Source organism: Pseudorasbora parva, chromosome 13 (genome assembly GCF_024679245.1).
Source record: "Pseudorasbora parva isolate DD20220531a chromosome 13, ASM2467924v1, whole genome shotgun sequence".
In the NCBI taxonomy this organism is placed as follows: Eukaryota; Metazoa; Chordata; class Actinopteri; order Cypriniformes; family Gobionidae; genus Pseudorasbora; species Pseudorasbora parva.
In genome coordinates this window covers 42,604,708-42,628,608 of record NC_090184.1, presented here as the reverse complement: position 1 = coordinate 42,628,608, position 23,901 = coordinate 42,604,708, and the positions used below count along the sequence as shown (strand labels likewise).

At 37.4% G+C, this 23,901-nt stretch overlaps 1 protein-coding gene across 1 annotated transcript in view; it reads left to right on the top strand.

The window, feature by feature from the left end:
- The window catches only part of gcn1 (GCN1 activator of EIF2AK4), a 74,445-nt gene extending 53,845 nt beyond the window's left edge, over nt 1-20,600 (top strand). The window contains exons 41-58 of the mRNA XM_067414485.1: nt 373-569; nt 1,857-1,999; nt 2,088-2,205; nt 2,353-2,568; nt 3,617-3,781; nt 3,868-4,029; nt 5,608-5,700; nt 8,510-8,653; nt 8,763-9,032; nt 9,677-9,790; nt 11,029-11,259; nt 11,340-11,533; nt 13,703-13,817; nt 15,019-15,115; nt 15,216-15,364; nt 16,758-16,868; nt 18,397-18,618; nt 19,845-20,600. Coding sequence (XP_067270586.1) covers nt 373-569; nt 1,857-1,999; nt 2,088-2,205; nt 2,353-2,568; nt 3,617-3,781; nt 3,868-4,029; nt 5,608-5,700; nt 8,510-8,653; nt 8,763-9,032; nt 9,677-9,790; nt 11,029-11,259; nt 11,340-11,533; nt 13,703-13,817; nt 15,019-15,115; nt 15,216-15,364; nt 16,758-16,868; nt 18,397-18,618; nt 19,845-19,970 — 2,867 coding nt within the window. The 3' untranslated portion in view covers nt 19,971-20,600. The remainder of the gene's footprint in view (nt 1-372; nt 570-1,856; nt 2,000-2,087; nt 2,206-2,352; nt 2,569-3,616; nt 3,782-3,867; nt 4,030-5,607; nt 5,701-8,509; nt 8,654-8,762; nt 9,033-9,676; nt 9,791-11,028; nt 11,260-11,339; nt 11,534-13,702; nt 13,818-15,018; nt 15,116-15,215; nt 15,365-16,757; nt 16,869-18,396; nt 18,619-19,844) is intronic.
- Nucleotides 20,601-23,901: the final 3,301 nt, after the last annotated feature.

Sequence of the window (23,901 nt, the reverse complement as noted above, 5' to 3'; positions counted from 1 at the left end):
CGTTTCTAGTCAAAATTTCTAAAAATTCTTACATTTACTAGACAAGTAAAACATTTACTAGACAAGTAAAAAAAAATGTCGTTTTGGGAAAAAATAACTCCCAAAAGAGAGAGTTTTTGCTTAAAATAAGATAAATAATCTGCCAGTGGGGTAAGCAAAATAATCCTGTTTTAAGAATATTTTGCTTGCCTCACTGGCAGATTATTTTGCTTACTTTAGGCAAAAGCTCGCTTAATTTTGAGTTATTTTTCCCCAAAACAAGACGATTACTTTTGCTTTTCTAGTAAATGTACTAAACGGGACACAGATACTAAGTAAGAAAAGCATTTTTTGTTTGCAGTGTATGAATGTTGTGCTTTATTCCTCTTGTAGGTCTGGCCGAGGTGATGGCAGCGTTGGGTGTGGAGAAGCTGGATAAACTGATGCCAGACGTGGTTCAGACGGCCAGTAAAGTGGACATCGCCTCTCACGTCAGAGACGGATACATCATGATGTTCATCTACCTCCCTCTGACCTTTGGGGATAAGTTCACTCCATACGTGGGTCCCATCATTCCCTGCATCCTAAAGGTAAGACATGTTTGAATAGTGTTAAATAGTTTCGCATCGTTTCTCTCCTGCATTTCCAAGTCCAACAGAAGTTAAAAAAGTTAATTAAATTGTTAAAAAGTGTTTACGTTGTTTCATGTCAACATGAAATCTAAATTGTGATGCTCTATTTATTTTATTAGTAAAATAAATAGATTTATTATGAGAATATTTATTTGAATAATTAAGCAAATGTTTACGCTTTATTATTGTAAGGGGAAAAAATAAATGTATTTTCTTAGTAATAAATTATTAAAGTCAAATATAAGTCATATAAAGTCTAATTGTTTATGAATATAAATATAAAGAAATTATTATTATTAGTTATTATTAGTAATAATTTATTTCTAAGAAAATAATTATCTCATTATGTATATTTTCAATTTAAAATATATTACATAATACATTAGTTTTTAAATTGAGAATACATAAAGATATTTATTTCTTAATAAATTATTATTAAAGTAATTTACATTGAAAAAAATATATATTAAGAAATTGATTTTCTTAGTAATAAATTAATATTAAACTGATTATTTTATTTTCATAATATCTATTAAAATAAATATTAAGAAATATATTTTCTTACTAATAATATTAGTAAGTTATTAATAAGAAATTATTTTCAATGTGTATTAATTTCAACTAAATGTTTTATAACTTGATAGTAATAATAATAATTTAAGTAATTAATAATTGGGAAAATACATATTGAGGTGTATTTTAATAATAAATTATTAAAATAATGAATATTTATTTTCATAATAATTGCTCAATAGTAATAATACGTTAAGTAATTAATATTTAAATTGAGAAAATACATATTAAGATGTATTTATTTGCATAATGAATTAATGTTTAATTTAATATTATTTCAGAAAATTATTATTAAGCTATTTTTTTAACTTAAGAAAATATTTATCGTACTTGTTATTGTAAAATAATACAATAATTTATTGACTCGAACAAGGCCGTGTTTGGAGGAAAAATATTATATGTTTAAAGAATAAAGCGAAGAATTTTAATATTTATTTCAGAATAAAAAATATTAACCAATAATATCCTAAACTAACTTTCATAATCTCAAAGAATGGCTTTCAGTTTATTCCTTGTTACTTCCCAGTAAGTATGGTTTCACTCTTAAATTCATCATGTTGCACATGTTTTTTGAGTTCTTTTTATTGGTTGTTTTATACAGAAATATTGTTCTCATCTATTCGTAGATAAGTTGGTCTGTTTGATTGACTGTGTGTGTGTGTGTGTGTGCAGGCTCTGGCCGATGAGAACGAGTACGTGCGAGACACGGCCCTGCGTGCGGGCCAGCGCATCATCAGCATGTACGCCGAGACGGCCATCGCTTTACTGCTGCCAGAGCTGGAACAGGGCCTGTTTGACGACCTCTGGAGGATCAGGTACCACACACACACACACACACTTCTAAACCGGCCCCTCCATCTGTTCATAAGTTGAGACTGTTGCTGAGGGTTTGTGTTCTCTTAGATTCAGCTCGGTGCAGTTGCTAGGAGACCTGCTGTTCCATATCTCCGGGGTATCGGGAAAGATGACAACAGAGACGGCATCAGAGGATGACAATTTTGGCACGGCCCAGTCGAATAAGGTAACGCTTAATGAGCCCCTGGATTCATGGCATTCAGGACAGCTGTGCTTTCTTTAGTATATAAAAATACATCCCTCATTTCCTGTTGTCTCCGTGTTCTAGGAAAACAGTGTGCGCAAATGTTGTATTTTTAATGACTTTCCCCAGGCCATCATCGGAGCGCTGGGCGCAGAGAGGCGGAACCGTGTGCTTTCTGGGCTCTACATGGGCCGCTCAGACACACAGCTGGTGGTGAGACAGGCGTCTCTCCATGTGTGGAAGATCGTGGTGTCCAACACGCCACGCACACTGCGAGAAATCCTGCCCACCCTCTTCACTCTGCTGCTGGGCTTCCTGGCCTCCACCTGCCCCGACAAGAGAACGGTACAACACACTCCCAGCTGCAGCCCATTCTTACTCTGAACACAAACACGCGCAATGTGTGCTGTTTGGAAGTTGGTTTCCATTCAAAACAATTACATCAGAACTGTAGTAGAGCTGTAGTTTTGTATTATTACAAAAAAATACAAATCAATGTTGAAGCAATGAGTATTTAGCATCATACACGTAGCGTAATTTTTACATAATTTTTAAATATTTATTTATACATACCTTTTTAGATTTTGATTAAATAAAATACCATAATGAATTGTATTAGGAGTTTTAATGTAGTTTGGAAATCATTGTTTATTTACATTCATATGCATTGCGCTGTAATGTTTTTAATAGTATTTGAGGGGGTTTTTTGTGACTAATTTTGTTTATTTATTTATTTTTGATGATGATGATGATGAATAAAATATGGTAATGAATAATAGTGGACTCATTTGAAAATCAATCTGTATTGATGTAATGCAGTTTATTATTTCATAATTATGCCATATTCTTTTTATTTATACTTTTTAGATTTAATTTAAAATTAGATTTAATTAGATTTTAGATAACACATCATAATAAATTATAATAGGAATTTTAAAGTATTGTGCATTTAGCATTATTCATTTTGTGCCATAATAATGCATATTATTATGCCTTTTTTATTATTATTTTTTGTTGGGGGGGGGTCTATATATATATATATATATATATATATATAATATATATATATATATATAAAAAATGTATGAATAAAATACCATAATGTAGGTCATTTGGAAATCAATATGTATATATCATCCACATTTTTGCCTTACTTTTTATTTTTATTTTTGTATTTATCAAAAAGAATTGGGTTAGATTTTTTTTTTTAATGAACAAAAATATAGTACTGAATTTTAGTAGGACTTTTATGTCATTTGGGAATAGGAGTGTGTTAAGCATCATACATACATACGCATTGTGCGATTGATAGATTTTGAAGAATAACAGACAGTAATGCCTTGCGTGTGTTGTTGAAGTTAACTGTCTGCGTTTCCCGCGTGTCCTGGTCCAGATCGCCGCTCGTACTCTAGGTGACCTGGTGAGGAAACTGGGTGAGAAGATCCTGCCTGAGATCATTCCCATCCTGGAGGAGGGCCTGCGCTCGGATAAGAGCGACGAGAGGCAGGGTGTGTGTATCGGCCTCAGCGAGATCATGAAGTCCACCAGCAAAGATGCAGTGAGTTCCAGCTGACAGAAGAATAATGCTCAGCATGTTCATCTGGTTCATGTCATGGATCATATCACCGTTTGTGTGTGTGTCAGGTTCTGGTGTTCTCGGAGTCTCTGGTTCCCACCGTGAGGAAGGCCCTGTGTGATCCTCTGGAGGAGGTTCGTGAAGCGGCTGCCAAAACCTTCGAGCAGCTCCACGCCACCATCGGTCACCAGGCCCTTGACGACATCCTGCCTGCACTGCTCAGACAACTGGTACTGCCGCCTACCCACAATCCTCACCTTTACATTGCATTGCAGGGAAAAGAAAATGAGTAGCAATAATATTTGAAGGAACTGTATGTAAGAAATATATTTCAATAAATCATAAAAGGGCCCTGATATTAGCCTGACAAGCCAGACCCACATCAAGATGTTTGGTCTGGAACTCACCATTGACAGCTCAATCTGAGGGGCGGGATAAACGGTTGTCTTTCAAACTCCCTCTGTACGCGATAGGATAGCGCTACACCAACCGGAGTAACGAAGGTGAAGCAGAGCTCGCTGATAGATTAAACATTCGTCGTATCCGGTCGGCTAAACTCCGAACACATCTTCCCTTTTTAAGAATGACTTCCGTGCTGTTCTTTGTTCTTTTCTCAGAGAAAAGCTTAACTCCAAGTCTTCCAGAGTTGCAGTCAAAGCAGATTCGAAAGACCGCCGCCGTTCGCCAGTTTCTGTGTTTACTAGAAGCACGCAAGCGCAACTCAACCGTTGTCATTATGGCCCTGCCCACCGACTCTATGCACGATGTGATTGGCCCGGCAAGAGTTAGGCGAATACAGGTCAGAAGGGTATTGAGAGTTGCTAGACGACACTCGCAGGCAGATTAAATTTGCTGTCACTAGGGTGCGTCAGATTTCTAGGCTACCCTGATATGTCACTAGACATTAAGAAATCATGTTAATTTCAAATACTTCTATCACTGACAACAGTAGTCCGGCCAGGATATTGTCATTTAAAAGTTGTTGTTGCAGCCCTCAACTGATGTTGATGTTGACATGTTGTGTTTTGGCCTGAAGCTCCGCCCTCCACCTATCGGCCAATCACAAAGTCAGTAGTGTTTCTGCATCCGGGTTACCAGATCTTCTCTAGTTACCACAGCTTGCAGATCTACAAACGCTCCTGCTGATCCTGCAGCCAATCTGGCAACCTCGAGTCAGGGGGAGGGGGAGGGAGATACACCTGCAGTACCAATTTTGGCCACAATCTTACATACAATTCCTTTAAAGAGAACAAAAAAAAGAAAATGGTAGTGTAGGATAATGTCAATGTACACTACTGTTCAAAAGTTTGGAGTTGGTAAGGTTTTTGTAATGTTTTTGAAAGAAGTCTCTTCTGTTCACCAAGGCTGCATTAATACAGTAAAAACTGTAATATTAGGAAATAATTTTACATTTTAAAATATCTGTTTTCTAATTTAATGTACGGTAAAATGTAATTTATTTCTTTGATAAAAGCTGCATTCTCAGCAGCATTACTCCAGTCTTCAGTCACATGATCCTTCAGAAATCACTCTAATATGAGGATTTACTGCTCAAGAAACATGCTTCAGGGTTCTTTGATGAATAGAAAGTTGAAAAGAACTGCATTTATTTGAAATAGATTTTGTATAACATTAAAAATGTCACTAATGATTCATTTAATGCATCCTTGCTGAATAAAAGTAATAATTTCTTTTAAAAAAAGCATCAAACTTCAAGCTTCCATAGTTGCCAGTTTCTATCCACCCAAGCCGTTTTGAAGCATGTGTGTTTGTGAAAAGCACTGACATGTACTTGCTTTTTGTTGCAGGAGGATGAAGAGACGTCAGAGTTTGCGTTGGATGGACTGAAACAGGTCATGGCTGTGAAGAGTCGCTCAGTCCTGCCTTATCTGGTTCCCAAGGTGAGTTCTCTTTCCTAGTGGCCTCTTTTACCTAATCTGTGCATAAACCCTATGATTTGTAGACTTGTGTGTACAGGCTTTGTCTAACTTCATAAAAGCAGGTTTTTCTGGCCAAGAACCGCCCTCTTAGACAGGAAGAGAACATCTCACTGACATTTAAAGTGATCAAACACTAGGGGTGTTGAAGTTAATCGTTGCATCATGATGTGGACGATTCTTCATCGATGCAGTAATAGACCATAAGCGGTTATAGCCTTCTGACATCATTCGTACATGCTTCTCGCGCTAGTGTATAATGGCTGATGGAAGCGAAACAAAAGCAAGGCAAGGCAAGTTTATGCCGTCTGAGACAAATTTTGCAAATCCTAAAAGATTCCTCTGATCCTAGGCTAAAATCTGACGTCTTTGATCGTTTGTCTGACATGTTCACCAGTAGCCGATTAATGACCGCTGCGATCAAATTTTACCTCAGATGAAATTCTGGCAGTGTCAGAAGATTTTGCGCACAATCCTGCAGTGTGACTTCTCCTACGCCGATCGTCAAATATCTTGGTTTTTCCAAGACAAACTATTACCAGAAAGAGAGCTAGAGAGTATTTGTAGCCCCGCGTGTAATGCAGCTCACTGTCACCGAACGCGTCATCCATTGCTGATATAAAACTCTGGATGAGATATAGAAACTCTGATATTAATGACAACTGAGATCTTACAGTGTGCAGGGTCCCCGCGGAGTCTTAAAAAGTCTTAAAAGTATTAAATTTCAAAATCGAAATATAAGGCCTTAAAAAGTCTTAATTTCGCGGAAGCACTGCGTTCTAGGTCTTAAATAATGTTTAACAGGTCTTAATTCTCCTACGTCCATGTAACGCTACCTCATTGAAATGCTCTCGCCTCCTGCAGCACGCGCGCACGTGTGTGTGTGTGTTTGTTCTGTGGTGTTTGTAGTTCTTTCTTTCGGTTACAACTACAAATTAGACAAGCATGCCACGTGTATCGTACCCCACAGACGCATAAAACGGATTTTATTCTTCAGCTGACTCTGACGGTTCTTGCAGTTCCGCGATCGTGAACGCGAAGGCGAATCTTTCTTACCATCTTGCTTAATGACCAAATAAAAGTATAATATACCTGATTGCACTAAAAGAGTTAATAACAGTGATGTAAACTCCGAACTCTGATGTCAGGCTGCGTGCGTTTGCTGCCTGTCAGCGCTCGTGCGAGTGTATTGGATGTGTTATTTCTTGGCTCATTAGCCTAACGTTACTCTTGAACGATCAAATATACACATTATGCATATGTCTATATCCTGATTTGAGTTAAAAAGTTTGGGACGTGTCAGTAAGCACTGGATCTGCACATTAGTAAGTTCTCAAAGTGAAAGCAAACTAATATAGCTTAACAACAACACAAACGGGGGAAACAGCACTTACACTTAAAGGAACACTCCAACTGTTTTAGAAATAGGGCTTATTCTACTTTGGTACTTTGCTACATTTAGATATGTGGGGAAATGCATTTTAAGCTAAGCTAGCGGCGACCCTGCCAAACTAAAACAATGCATGCACTGAGCCATGCATTTGCCCACATATCCAAATGTCTAAGTTGAATAAACCCTATTTCTAAAAACGGTGGAGTGTTCCTCTTTGTAGATATGCATCTTTATGTTGTATTTATTTGTCCTATTGTCATTTGTTTATAAGTATACATTTTATTACTGACCGATTACTTGATTACGTAATCACTTGAAAACGTTTTACTTATATTAAGCAATTATTGCTGTGGTTTACTTTTAAGATGTTGGTTCCCACCCCAAGCGTTCGTGTTATTAAAGATAGATAGTGCACTACTGGACCAGCCTTTTTTGATAATAACAAAACAAGATTCATGCATTTTGTCAGTTTTGTGTGACTATTGTGCATCTAACATAATAATATGGTTAATGTTGCATCCTAATTATTTAAAAAAATAAAAATGTTTGCAAATCTATGGAAGTGACCACCACAAAATAAAGACTAATTTTTGTCAATTTTTAATATATATATATATGCGCTAATCCTGGTGGGATTGAGCTATGAATAATAAGTTTACTAATACTTTGTTCAATTTAAATAAATTAAATAATATAATTTTAAGTAGCCTAATTGAGTGATTCTGCATTTCCTATGCATGTTTTTTTATTGCGTGATATAGGTCTTAAATTTTATTCATAATGGTCTTAAAAAGGTCTTGAAAAGTCTTAAATTTGACTTGGTGAAACCTGCAGATACCCTGAGTGTGGCATGGCTTACATCGGGAATCAGTGTGCGGGACCCATAAGGCTCATCGATCAATGATTCGGATCGCGTGCCAAACTGCTGAAATCACGTGACATTGGCGATCCGAATCATTGATCGATTCACTGATTCACAACGGTTTGAATCTTTATTGGAGGTTTGAAAACAAACGCGGAAGAGAAGACAATGCTGAATAAAGTCGTAGTTTTTGTTATTTTTGGACCCAAATGTATTTTCGATGCTTCAAGAGATTCTAATTAACCCACTGATGTCTCATATGGACTACTTTGATGATGTTTTTATTCCCTTTCTGGACATGGACAGTATAGTGTGCATAGACTGCATATGCTCTGGGACTAAAATATAAAACATCTTAAACTGTGTTCTGAAGATGAACGGAAGTCTTATGGGTGTGGAATGACATTAGAGTGATTAATGACATCAATTTCATTTTTGGGTCAACTAACCCTTTAACTGTTAAATTTGGATTCTGTTGCAGATAGTGTTGTTTGATGGTTTATTTTGATCCTCTACAGCTGACGGCTCCTCCTGTAAACACTCGTGTTCTCGCCTTTCTGTCAGCGGTGGCAGGAGACGCTCTGACGCGCCACCTCGGGGTGATTCTTCCCGCGCTGCTCTCCTCTCTCAAAGACAAGCTGGGCTCGGAGGAGTGTCTGCAGGTGATCATCACAATCCTTCAAGCCGATCCATCAACTCTTGCTGAAAGAGAAATGATGACGAGCCAGAATAGGTTGATCGTGTAAATGTGTCTTTTATGGCCTTCTGCAGGAGCTGAGCAACTGTCAGACTGTGATCCTCTCGGTGGAGGATGAAGTCGGCCAGAGAATTATCATTGACGATCTCCTGGAGGCCACGCGAGGAGCAGACGCTGGGCTGAGACAGGCATCCGTCACCATCCTCAACGGCTACTTCTCACGAACGCGACTGGACTACAGCGCTCACACACGCACGCTGCTATCCGGCCTCATGCGGCTCATGAACGACCCCAACCCAGAAGTGCTCAGCCAGAGCTGGGACACCATCAACTCCATCACTAAGGTAAAGAGAGCGTCCATCCAGCCAGGTTTTCTCAAAGGCCCTGTTTGTACCTGGTATTATCATCTCGCATGATCCAGGCGCAAGACACAAGTAGATTAGTTTGATGATTCTTGACCTGTAGTTTGAGACTGTTCTCTGATATCAACTCGCAGAAGATAAGTTCATTGATTTCTGTAAATAACTTCAAACGGTTTGTTTCACTAAATCCATTTGACCTCCCTGAAACAGATTCACGGAAGCCCTTGTGTTTCTTTAATGTTCAAATGTTTTAGTGAAGTATGTCTAGGTAAATATTGCAGTGTATTACTACGAATCATTCAAAAGTTTTTATAAAATTACAATAATTTTTCAAAAATGCTGCACGAAGACTGGAGTAATGATGCTGAGAATTCAGCTTTGATCACGGAAATAAATTACACTAAAATATATTCACATAGAAAACAGTTATTTGAAATGTTAATGATATTTTGATCGTATAAATGTGACTTCTTCCTCTTATATTTTTTTCATCATTTTTGCTACTAATGATTAAATGGAAAATGTGATGAAATATGACTCTGCTATCTTTGTCTGGTTTCTGCATTTCTCAGTTTTATTGTGTTTGGACTGGAGTTGTGAATATAAAGCCGTGTGTGTTTGTGCAGAAACTGGATGCTGCCAGCCAGCTGTCCATGATCGATGACCTGCACAGGGACATCCGCTCTGCTGCCGCTGAGGTCAAAGGTCAACACTTACCTGGCTTCTGTCTGCCCAAGAAGGTGAGCATCGCTTAGATAGTGAAACTCCAGTGCAAAGGTCGGCACATAATCAATTTGAACGTTTTTAGAATGGCACACTGCCTTACCTAGGAAAATGCTGGGTAATATAAGGCAACTATATTGGTTAAGGTTATGTTTCGGGGTAGTGCCAAGTTATTGTTATCACTGGAAGTACATAGTATGTACATGCGGAATGGGACTGTGAAATAAAATGCTACGCAAATTAGATAAAAAGTCCCCAAAAAAACAATTGTTACAACTGAATGCCACTCACTGAATTAAACAGTGATTTAATTTGACAATGCTCTAACAAACTACTACATATTGCACACAATTATTCTTACTATTTTTAAAAATTGTAGTACTCGCATACGGGAGTATGTATAATATGAAAGAGCATTGCTATCGTTAATTAAAACTATTAAAAACATTTGCATTAATTGAAATGAAGTTTCTAATCTGAAAATTATCATTTAAATTTGAAGTGCTAAAGTTTATGGAAGCTTGTTTCCCATGTTTGTCATGGATTAAAAAGTAAATTAACTGATCTTCTCTTCCGCCTTAACACCAGCTTCAGTGCGCAATAAACATGAATGAGCATCTGAAAGTTTTAAAAGATACAGTACAACTTATCGCTCAATGTTTCAACAGTGAAAAGACGTCAGTAAAACAGCTCGTGAACAAATGTCATGTAACGTCACATTTACCTCCGAAAAACCATATCCAGTGTCCATAAACTCATTAGTCAGCTGGAAAAATGAACTCTAGAGAGGAGCATTTTGATAAATATATGCACCATATCACATAGTCATTATAATTATTTATGTTTTTAAATATTTAATGCATGTTTGAATAAATCTGGCAAGTTTTTATGAAAGCCACCATTTAAATGTTTATATCTCAAAAACTCTTTAGAGTAGAAATATGCTTATGAAATTGTAAAGTTAATATATACAGTTAGTTTTATAATTTATAAAAAACATAATTGAGTATAATTGAAGTGTTTGAATACAAATCAGTTAGTTTTTACCAATGTTTTAGTAATACTGACAATATTATAGTGTACTGACTCCCATCGTTTACAGCCTTATTTAAGAGATTTGTTTTGCTTGAGAAAGTTTGCCATGTGATAAATATCTAAAAGAATCGATATTGAATGGAATCGAAATTTGTGTTGATACCCAGCCCTAATAAATAAATGTTGTATGCTCTCTACTCACATATATTTTTCTCTTTAGGGAGTGACGTGCATTCTCCCCGTGCTGAGGGAAGGCGTGCTGACAGGAAGTCCAGAGCAGAAGGAGGAAGCGGCTCGTGCATTGGGAGGAGTCATTAAACTGACATCAGCGGAGGCGCTCCGGCCCTCTGTGGTCAACATCACTGGACCGCTCATCCGTATCCTCGGTGACCGCTTCACCTGGTCTGTGAAAACCGCTCTGCTGGAGACGCTCACTCTCCTGCTGGCCAAAGTCAGTGTCCATCATGCCTCAGTCCTTATGATGATGCAGAGCCTTCATTCACACTCATTATTACTCTCTGTGCCTTGCAGGTGGGCATCGCTCTGAAACCCTTCCTGCCGCAGCTCCAGACCACCTTCCTGAAGGCTCTTCAGGACTCCAGCCGGGCGGTGAGGCTGCGGGCGGCAGAGGCTCTGGGCCAGCTGGTCGCCATACACACCAAAGTCGATCCACTGTTCACCGAGCAGCTGGCGGCCATACGCAACGCAGAAGACTCTGGAGTCAGGTAGGATGGAAATGGCATGACGATTGCAAATGCACTACTGTCACATTAAAGGGTTAGTTCACCCAAAAATAAAAATTCAATCATTAATTACTTAGCCTAATGACGTTTGACACCCGTCAGACCTCCGTTCATCTTCACACACAGATGAAGATATCGGTGTTGAAATCCGATGGCTCAGAAAGGCCTTCATTGACACCAATGTCATTTCCTCTCTCAAGACCCATAAAGGCACTAAAGATGTCGTTACAAAGCCCATCTCACTACAGTGATATAAGTCATGTTGTTTTTTTGCGCGCAAAAACTATTCTCGTCGCTTCATGAAATGATTGTAGAGCCACTGTAGTGAGATGGGCTTTGTAACGACGTCTTTAGTGCCTTTATGGGTTTTTGAGTGAACTAACCTTTTAACCTGATAACCGTCACGAGGACGAGGACGCACTGAAGGTCTCTTTGTTTAAATTAGCTCAAAATTACTATCAGATGTAAGTAATTACCTTGACAAACTATACATCATTAAAAAGATCTAAGACTAAAGTTTAATTTTTTTACCTCTGTTTTATTCTCAAAGTCTTATAGTGACCGTAATGTGTTAATATGTTCCAGGAGTTATGAATATGATCTTGGGCGTCGCTACCTTTTGATTGTAATATGCGCGTCATTTGCTCCCATTCATAAAAAAATCCTCCTTGGTCGTCATGAAGACACTCGACAAAACAACTTCCCTCAGGGCTTTTACTTCAAAAGTGTGCAGATGTGGAGAAATATTGATAGATTCTCACACGTTTGAGTCAAATTTCTATACAGAGAAGTATTATTTATTCAATCTTTATCCAAAATCCGCGGATGTGTGATTATGAGAGCAGTAGGCTGTGATATGCTGTGTTTTCAATTCATTCTGGCAGCCGGAGGGCGCTGGAAAGCTGTACTACTGAAAATTCACCCCATGGGGAACACATGAAGAACAGACACACCATGTGACATTCAGGAAGTATCTGACATATGGACATATCCACACAGCTCCCTGGGATCGTCAGATCGCTATTTTATGCAGATAAACACGTTTTAAGACAATAAACACACAATCGCGGCAATATATGGTTGGTCTGTGTTCTTTATGCCATGTTGGGTGGTTTCATAATAGATATAATGCAATGCTATTCCACATAGCTTTTAGCATTGTATATTTTCTGTCAGATTTTTTGACCCGAAGCTATATGAGATCACATATTGTTATATAAAACACTCTACATATAAAATATAAAGTGATATGAAGCAAGTTTTGAATAAAACATGATTTTAATCGTATAAATTGTTGTTTTGCTGGTGTGCTAAGCTAACATGCTAGCTTGCCCTAGATGCACCTGCCACTGAGTAAATACTTTATTTTTATGAACATTTTCTAAATGTAAAACTACTGAAATGCTTATTTGGACGAAATGCATTCAATAGAGTCTCAGTGAGGGTAAAGTGAGAGGTTTGATTTAGAAATGAGGTTTGAATAGAACAGTTTGAATAGAGAATCGTTAGTAATTATAATGCAGACAAAAGAATAATAATTGGAGCCATAACCAGTCCGCAGAAGTGTGAATGCCGGGGAGACAAACTGAATGGGGCAGTTTGCACCTCTAAACAATAGAGGCAATACAGCGACTGAAAGCTGAGAAGATGTGGCAATAAACATCAGTTGATATTTCAGCGATATCTCAAAATAAAATCACATGAAACGATCTTGTAAAATGTTTAATAAAATTCAGAGTTTTAGACTGATCATCTTCAGATCTGAAATATAACATGGTCAGACTTGTGGCTTTAGCTGTAGTGCATTTCTAGATTTCTCCAAGGCCCACTTCAATTTTATTTTCATAAAGATATATCATACAAATAAATTTCTAATAACTTTACAAAACTTTGAAGCTTATTATAGCTTTTTTTTATTATAAAAAATATTATCATTTTGACTTTACAGTAAACTGCCAGGTGTCTGCTTTCAAATGAGACCATAATTATGCTTTTAGTGCAAAGGATTCACAAACTGTATTTGTTTTAGTCTGAGTATACATTTCTTAGGATTTTTTCAAAATTTAGAAATCAGCTTAACAGGTTAATGTTTGTGAGGTGAAAAACCGTTGTTTGTGCATGTCAGTCACTCTGTTATTGTTCATGCTGCAGGGAGACCATGCTACAGGCCCTGCGCTTCGTCATCCAGGGCGCAGGGGCAAAGGTCGACCCCAGTATCAGGAAGAACATCACCACCACGCTGCTGGGCATGTTGGGACATGATGAGGTATTGCAAATATTGCATTAGTTGTTTATGTTTTTAGTGAGGCTGACAGGGGGGGCTCACCCTGTGGTGTGTGTGGGTCCTTATGCCCCAGTATAGTAATGGGGACACTATACTGTAACAAACATCCTTCGGATGAGACGTTAACCCGAGGTCCTGACTCTCTGTGGTCATTACAAATCCCAGGATGTCCTTCGATAAAGAGTAGGGGTGTAACCCCGGCTTCCTGGACAAAGTTGCCCATTGGCCTCTATCCATCATGGCCTCCTAATAATCCCCCTCTCCTGATTGGCTTCATCACTGTCTCCTCTCCACTAATCAGCTGGTGTGTGTGTTGGGCGTTCTGGCGCAATATGGCTGCCGTCGCATTATCCAGGTGATGCTGCACATTGGTGGTGGTTGAGGAGATCTCAAACCCCCCCCTTCTATATGTAAAATACTTTGAGGGACTAGAAAAGCACCATATAAATGTAATTATTATTATTATGTTTTACTTGAGAGATTATAAATCGTAATTTAAAGCAGCACTTTACTAAGTCTCACCTAAAAATTAAAATGCCATCATTTAGTCACCCTTAAACCATCCTAGGTGTATATGACTTGGTTTTTTCAGCTGAATACAAATATATTTTTTATTATTATATAATAATAATAAAATATTATTATAATAATAAAAAATATAATTCCGAAATGTGTTAATGGAATTTAATACGTTTTTGAATCCCAAAAAAAGTGCATATATCCTTATAAAAATGCTCCCCACGGCTCCGGGGTGGTTAATAAAGACTTGAAGCAAATTGATGGAATTTTGTAATAAAAATATCCATCAACCATAAGTTGATTCTTTGGTAAATGTTGAAATTTACATTAACTAAGATTGATAAATAAATATAATTATGTTAACGATTGTAGTTAACTAATGTTAATAAGTGGAACCTTGTTGTTTTACCTAAATAAAAAAGTTAATATTTAAATATATTAGCATTCATGAATATTATTATTATATGATTGTCTACTTTATTTGTTTCCTTTTTATGAAAATGAGAATGCATGTGTTTTTTTCTTTATAACAGGATCTAGCACAGGATGTGGTTGTTAGAGTGTCAGTGTAGCCTTACCTGTGTGTGTGTGTGTGTGTGTGTGTGTGTGTGTGTGTGTGTGTGTGTGTGTGTGTGTGTGTGTGTGTGTGTGTGTGTGTGTGTAGGATGCCACGAGAATGGCCTCAGCAGGCTGTGTCGGTGAACTCTGTGCCTTCCTGTCAGACGAGGAGCTGAAGAGTGTCTTACAGCAGCATGTCCTCGGTAAGATCACACACATCTCCTGCTAGTAGTTTGGGATGCGATGAGTCAAGAAAACCCCTGTAATCCAGATCATATTGACCTTCTGTTCCTGTCTCTGTAGCGGATGTGTCTGGTGTAGACTGGATGGTGCGTCACGGCCGTAGTTTGGCTCTGGCTATCGCGGTGAAGTCCGCTCCTGATCAGCTGTGTACGGATGAATACAGCTCGTCCGTGCTGGAGGCCGTCTTATCTAGTGCCACCGCAGACAGAGTAAGAGTCATTCTAACCAAAAACACATTTTATAATCTGTTTAGGGCAACGGGCAAAAATAGTGGTCAACCAATATTGTTTTTCTGATAGCCAATGCCTTAGAGAGCAGGTTGGCTATTGGCCGTTATAAAGCCACATACTCTTATATTTATTTGAATTAATATTTAATAAATAAAAAATAAATATGAATCTAAAAAATTTAATCTTTAAATGAATCAGATTTGCTTTAAATGACGTATTGATTCTGTAATCATATTACACAATTTTTACAAATAATAAAAAAATGAATTAAAAAGGAAATAAACGCTGTTACCAACAGGGAACTCGTATCTGGTAAGTTTGTGTGCACTGAATCATATTTTATTCAAATAAAGACAAGGTAACACTAATTTTACATCCCACACACAGTGAAAATGATGTGAATATGACAGTGGGCAACTGAATATAGGGCCATCAAAATAAAAGTCCTGCTTACAACGCATCGGCCAAACAGAGAAACTTATCGGCCGATGCAATATTTATGCATAATATCGACCGATATATCGGTCAACACTATTTAAAACTCTTGAATATTTAAACATTTGTTCATTGCTTGAACCTCACACACTTTGCTAAATCCACGACTTGTTCATTGTAGCAGCTGTGTGTGTCGATTACAGCCTGTGACTCCTGGACTTTGCTTAACACCAGCTAATAAGATTGGAGCGTATGATGTTCACAAGTTCTGACCTATGAACAGTCAGATTTATTTATATAGCACTTTTCATGGTACACAGTTTCAAAGAAGCTTTATAGATAAGTGTTAGTGTTTATAATATCTTCATGCCTTACAGATGCATTTAACAGATTACAGCTGGCTGATAATATAGCTACATTTTGCGACGATACAAGCAATCAAGCAGTTGAGATTTGCTATATACTACAGTATATATTGCACGAGAGTTTTACTGTATGTGTCAAACTCATAAAGGCATGAAATGGTCTTTTCTTCCACTATTGTGCCGTATATCCAAGTGAAACGCTTCTGGAACGAGAACTAATGTAGAGTGGGGATTTATTTTTGGGAGTTGATTGGATGGTTGTGGTTTGCTATTGGTGCATCTCATGTGAGTGACAGATCGTCCCGCCCTCCTCGTCAGAGAGGAGATGTCACTGCAAGAGGGAGGGGGAGTTATTTTGGGTTCAAGATTGAGGGCACATGAATTTAAAAAAATGATGTGCACAAATAAATTATTTATTGTACATGTGGCAATATTGCATAAATAGACTAGAATTGTCCATTTTAATTTCATGGTGACTCGTGATGATTTAGTTTACACCGTCATAGGACATACAGTAGATGACGTGTATCTGTGGTGCAGATGTAATTGTCATCGATGTGTGTGTGCTGCAGATCCCCATCGCCTGCAGCGGCATCAGGGCCATGGGTTACCTGACCAGACACCAGCTCCGCACCGGAGGAACAGAGGCCGTATCGCCACGCGTCATCACACAGTTTGTCAAGGTGAGTCTCATGCCAACATACGAAACTAAACTAAATACAACTGTTCATTGTTAATTCAGGTTTGCTCAGATTCAATAAATAGTATGAACATTAAATATGAACTTTTGAGTTTATTCATGTTAGTAAATGTTGAAACAACCATTAAGATTAATAAATATTTTTCAGTGTTAGTTCATGTTAACTAATGTAGTTATAGTGATACCCCAAAATTAAAATGACCCCATGATTTCCTCACCGTCAAGTCATCCTAGGTGTTTATGACATTCTTCTTTCAGAGCACTTTTATAATGGACGGATGCACTTTTTTGCACCATTCACTGCCATTATAAAGTTGGAAAAGGCAGGACATTTTTTTTATATTACTCTAACTGAATTTGTCTAAAAGAAGAATGTCATATACACACATCATATACAGTAAATTATGGCATTATTTTCATTTTCGGGTGACTTACCCTTTAACTAATATTAACAAATCAAACCTTAATCTGTGTGTACCAAACATCTCAAACTGTAGAATGCTACATAACTACATATATTTGCCTTTTTAATCAAAGTTTGTCTGTTATATTCCATATATACAAAAAAAGCACACTAGGGGTGACCAAGAATAGGTGAAGATTCGATGCATCGATATGCGGAGCCAGATTCGACCACTGATCTCACAGTCGAATCTTCGTGGGTGTTATGAAACCAGGATCATACCATTTTGGCAATATGGGGGTCCTCAATATTTTAAAGCTCACTGTCGCCCCGCGCCTTTAAAATTCGAACACATTGTTTCAATGAGTGTACACACACCAGCGGCGGCATCTCAGGAAGTTGTTTAAAATCCTGCCGTGCCGCAGTGCGCCATTTCAAGGTTTTATATTAAATGTATATTGTATTTCCCTCAAATCGTCAGTGTACTCATCGTGCAGCTCTTCTGTCAGACGTCAATTTAAAATTGAGCTTACGCGTTCCTAATGTGCGTTGTGCGAGCCCCTTTAGGCACAATCGGCTTAAGAACGAGCATGTAAGCGCACTCAGTGTTATTTATCAAAATGTTCTTTTATATATTTGTGTGATGTTCTGTATTTCAAACGCGGCTTTAACATGTTATGAGAAAACGGTTTACGAATGTTTATCCACCACATTACCTTTAACACACATAAACCTAAAAGAAAGCCATTGTCAGTTCGTCTGTCAGTTGGCAGGCAGTTTTGGTCACTTTATTAAAAGTTGTTGCTGTGTGCAGTGTGTAAAGGAATAAAATAAAAATATTTTTACCCTCCTGCTGACTGTCGTGCCCCTCCCAACCCATTCACACACACAAAAATGATTCGACTATCAGTCGACCATAGAGAGATTCGACAATTCTGATTCGAATGTGTAAATCGGGGACACCCATAAAGCACACTTTCTACAGTCTGCATGCTGCGCACTGCTTTTTAAAAAAAAGATGCTTCTTTCCATGCCATTGTGAACATACACAAACACGCATCAGAAATGTTGATCTGTGTGTGTGACTCTGCCGTGGCTCCTCCCACAGTGTTTGCAGAACCAGTCGAGCGACATTCGTCTGGTGGCGGAGCGTGTGCTGTGGTGGGTGTGTAAGGAGGCGGAGACTCCCGCTCTGGAGCCCAGTCTGGTCAAACCGGTCATCAAGGCCCTGCTGGACAACACCAAGGACAAGAACACCAGCGTCCGAGCCCAGAGCGAACACACACTCGTCAGTCTGCTGCGACTGCGCCAGGGAGAGGGCGGCATGCAGGTCAGTCAAGGCTCACACACACACGTCGTTCTTTCTTCCACGGAGAACAAGTCACGTTTACTTTAGACATTAAAGACCAAATGAATTATTCAGCTCGAGTCAGTGTTGATTCAGTTCTATGACAGCGTAAATTATGAAACATTCGAGTCATCTACAAAGCAGCTCTGCAGTAGACAATAGTGCCATTATCAGTACTTTAACATGTAATGCATTACAGTATTGTCTTGTTACCTTATTAAAAAAGTAACTAATTACTTGCCTTGCAGGTGTTGTTGTTTTTTTCAAGTGTTTAAAGCAATACATTAAATAACATTTAAAGGGCTGGTTGCATGCAATTTGACTTTTTTATCTTTAGTTAGTGTGTAAAGTCGCTGCTTGAGCATAAACAGTATCTGCAAAGTTACAGCGCTGAAAGTTCAATGCAAACGGAGATATTGTCTTTTAAAGTTACGTCAGTTTATTGCCTACAAAAATGGCCGGTTTGGACTACAACGAGCTTCTTCCTGGGTTGGTGACATCATAAACCCTCGCTAGTCTCCGCAGATGAGAATCCATGAACCGCTTTATTAGACCGTTTCACAATTTTACTTGGGTCTGTTTTATTGTCGCAATGTTCATTCAATTCAGTTCTATGACAGCATAAATTATGAAACAGTCGAGTCATCTACAAAGCAGTTCTGCAGAAGACAATAGTGCCATTATGCATTACAGTATTGTCTTGTTACCTTATTAAAAAAGTAACGAATTACTTATGCTGTACTCTTCTCACCTGACTGAGCTAGCTTTATTCCGGGCCATGCAGGTGTTTTTTTACTGAGTTTTATTAGACTGTTTCACAATTTTACTTGGGTATATTTTATTGTCTCCTCGTTAATCTTCAAAATAATCGACTGATTACTTGATTACCAAAATAATTGCTAGTGACAGCCCTTATTATTACATTTTGACCACATCATCGAGAATATCATTTAAATTCAGTCATTTTTAACCAAATTAAACTGAAAAGTAATCTGATTACTTATTGAGTGTCAGTGCAGTCAAATGTAATTCTAATCACTAGAATTCTATTCTAATAATATTACTGAATATAAAGTGTCTTTTAAACTCCGACCAAACAAACCAAAGGCGAATATTCACAGATTGTTTCATTGACCTTTAAAGTCCCCTCGTGACCAATCACAGCGCAGCAGTTCCACTGACGTTTGGCTGTGTGATTTTGGTTTCAGAGCATCAGTGCCATCCTGGACTCGGCCAGTAACGAGCTGCTGTCCGAATGTTACCGCAGATCCTTGAAGAAGATCTCCGGCCTCCCCGACTCCAACGAAGAGATCGACGACACCATCCTCACATGATCCACAGCTCCAGCCCTGCTCGGGATCCTGCATCACACCGCTGTCCTCATCATGGGGACGTATTTATTGAGCTGAGCCCCTAGTCATCATCTTAAATTGACGGTTTCCTTAATTGGCTGGTAGTTTGTCAATGTACTTAATTTTTGGTTTTCTTCTGAGAGATGGAGTATTAATTTGTGCCAATTCATTACAAATATTGGTGTTTTGATTCCCTTTTTTATTTAGTTTTGATGGTGAGCAGTTTCTCGCTGTGTCCGGCTGTTGTAAGTGTGTGTGTGTGTGTGTGTGTGTGTGTGTGTGTGTGTGTGTGTGTGTGTGTGTGTGTGTGTGTGTGTGTGTGTGTGTGTGTGTGTGTGTGTGTGTGTGTGTGTGTGTGTGTGTGTGTGTGTGTGTGTGTGTGTGTGTGTGTGTGTGTGTGTGTGTGTGTGTGTGTGTGTGTGTGTGTGTGTGTGTGTGTGTGTGTGTGTGTGTGTGTGTGAGTGAGAGAGAGAGAGAGAGACGTGTGAGCCATTAACAACCTAAAGGATGTGATGCTGATTTTTCCAGTTAGCGTTGTGTCCGCTAATAATGGTTGTATGAAAAAAAAAATGAAAACCTTGATTTAATAAACAGTTTGACTTAAAGAAATAATCTTTGTGTTTGTTTTTATGTTAACCATTTCATGCATTATAACACAAGATTCATAACTCCACTGAAGTCTCATTTTCAAGAGAAATCAGCCATGTTGAAGACGAGCTTCTTGTCTGCTTTTACAGTTCCAGTAATGGAAGCATTGCATATGAATGCATATTAGGGTTGGGTATCATTTCAGTTTTAACAGATCAAATTCTTTTTGATTCCTAATTTTGATTCCAATAATTAAAAAAAACTGGATATCATTCACATTTTTAATTTTATTGCAAAACATTTAATTGTAACAAAATCCCATGAACAAAATTAGCAGACTAAAGAATACTTAAGATATAAAAATACCAGAGCAAAAACAACTAGCCTACACAGAACCTGAATAAGGAGGCAAAAAAAGGGATCGGTTCATCAAATTTAAGAAATATTAAGTTTAAGCAGAACTTACTGTTTTGTTTTGGGGGGTTTTTGTACATTGTAATTACTCTTGATATATCTGAGTAAAATAATTCATACATTTAATTTAATATTGACATGTAATCTCAATTTAAATATTTGTAGTAGTGGAAACTAACTTTAAAGGGTTAGTTGACCCAAAAATGAAATTGATGTCATTAACTCCTCACCCTAATGTCGCTCCACACCCGTAAGACCTCCGTTCATCTTCACACACAGTTTAAGATATTTTAGATTTAGTCTGACAGCGTATCTAAGTGAATGCACACTATACTGTCCATGTCCAGAAAGGGAATAAAAACATCATCACAGTAGTCCATATGAGACATCAGTGGGTTAGTTAGAATCTCTTGAAGCATCCAAAATACATTTTGGTCCAAAAATAACAAAAACTACGACTTTGTTCAGCATTGTCTTCTCTTCCGCGTTTGTTTTCAATCCTCAAATAAAGATTCAAACGGTTATGAATCTACTTTGCTTTATAAAGTTTTAAATAAGGATATTTTTCTGACACAAACGCATCGATTCGCTTCAGAAGGCCTTTATTAAACCTAGGATGGCTTGAGGATGAGTAAATCATTGGGTGATTTTCATTTTTAGATTAACTAACCCTTTAGCTAGCTAGTTCAGTAAATGCTATCTGGTTAGCATTTACTGAATTATGATTGATGGCGTTAGTATAGCATTGATATTATAATAGCGCCGTTAACAATGCTTTAGAAAACAGAAAACATTGCTCATCTTTTTATCTCTCTTTTGAGTCATCATGGCAAAGAATGCTGGGAAATATATATCCCAGCCGAGTTTCAAGTTTAATTTAAGTCTAAATGAAAAAGAAAAAAGTTCATTTGATTGAACAGATTTGTTTGATTTGAGTTGGCTCTACTCAAACCAATTCATTATTTTGAGCGTTGGGGTTTGTAGTGTGATTAATTTATTTTTAATAATAAAACTTATAAATAAATAAGTGTATATGCCTTAGATAAAAAGGTTTTTAAAATAACAAAAATTCAGTCCAGATTTTAGACCATGTGTACCTAAGTGATTATTTATTACTGAAGAAAGATTAAAGAGCAAAAGGCAGATTACACAAAAGAGTTTCCATAATCATTATTGAAATCTTTATTGAAGGGTTTGAAGGTGTGAGGAGTGACTCAGGAGTAAACCTCTTCATGTACATATTGAGCTCATATTCAGCATAATTCAGCTTCAGCCGATCCTGAGGAATAAAATCTGCAGTTTTTTGACAGACTGTCGAAGTTCAGACTGCAGTGAGAAGTTTTCTGGCTCTCACTGAGAAACTGCTGAGATGACATGATCATATTTCTGTGTTGGCACAAAGGAAGAAAGAATGAGACATCGCTTTAAAAGTGGTATCCCATGGCATATTTTCAACAGCTCGGCCCTAATGAGCTAACTTGACTCGCTTTGACAAGTTTAATAAATTCCAACTTGATAATTGGTAACAGAATGCTCCCCAGCCCGGTTTCAGTTCAATTTAAGTTCATCTAAATTAAAAGAAACAAGTTCATGAAACTCAAAGTAATAAAAAAATTCAGATTACTTCAAATGTGTCAGTTTTGTGAGCTCCCAAGTTATAAAAGTTGATTTGATTGAACTGATTTGTTTAATTTGTGTTGGCTCTACTCAAGCCAAATCATTATTTTGAGTGTTAGAAAGCATTGAAAGGCACTTTGGTGATAGTATCAGATGGTGATATTTTCAACAGTAGTATTGGCCCTAATGAGTAATATTAAAATATAATGCATATGTGTGCGTCTGTGTGTGTGTGTGTGTGTGTGTGTGCTTTTTTATTATTTTTATTTTTTCCACTTAGCATTGTCCACTAATAATGGTTGTATGAAAAAAAGAAAAGAAAATGAAAACCTTGATTTAATAAATAGTTTGACTTAAAGGTAATGAATAAGATATTTTACATTAAAAAAAAAAATGTTTACATAGACAAGTTTGACGTTTATTGACAATGTTTATTGACCACAAGACAAATAGCAGAAGTTTATTGAGGTACTCTTGATTCTTTATCCTGTGTGTTCCCTGATGATCCATGTATTTTGTATGATCCTTCTTATTTTGTTAAAATTCTTCACATTTTCACAGATTCTGCAAGCAATTCACATACTTTTTTTTTGCTACTGTATATAGTAACACCCTTTTATAATAATGACCCAATAAAATCCATGGCACTGTCAGTATGTGACTTTAAATCTCTAAAGCTTGGTCCCTCAAATTTCAGTGACAGATTCAAACCTTAAGATTTATTGGGCGGTAAAAAGCTTCAAATTATGCTGTAATGACGCTATAAAACACACACACACACACACACACACATGGGTCATTGCGAGTTCCAAGGGCACGTCTCAAAAACAGAGGCGATCGTGCTTTTTCTGTTTTTGGCCCTAAGCTGTGGAATAGTCTCCCAAACCATATTCGAGCTGCCTCAACTTTGTCCCTTTTTAAATCTACTCTTAAAACGTATTAGCTACTTCGCCCATGCATTTGATATTCCGTGACATGCTATGCAATGACCTTTAATACTTCATCCATTACATTATGTGTTTTATTGATTGTCTTATTGTTTGTAATCTTGTTGACTGTTCTGTTTTTGTATACTCTGCGCAGCACTTTGGTAGACTTCGGTTGTTTTAAATGTGCTAGATAAATAAATATTTGATTGTATTTTATTGTAAATATGCTAGAAATAGGAGTAACCTCAAGAAAAAAAAAACCGTGCAAAATATTGCTTCGAACGTTTTATTTTTTCAACAACATCCTGAAACTTTCATTCTTTTAGATTAATTAAAAAAAAAAAAATCATTTTGGATATCTTGTT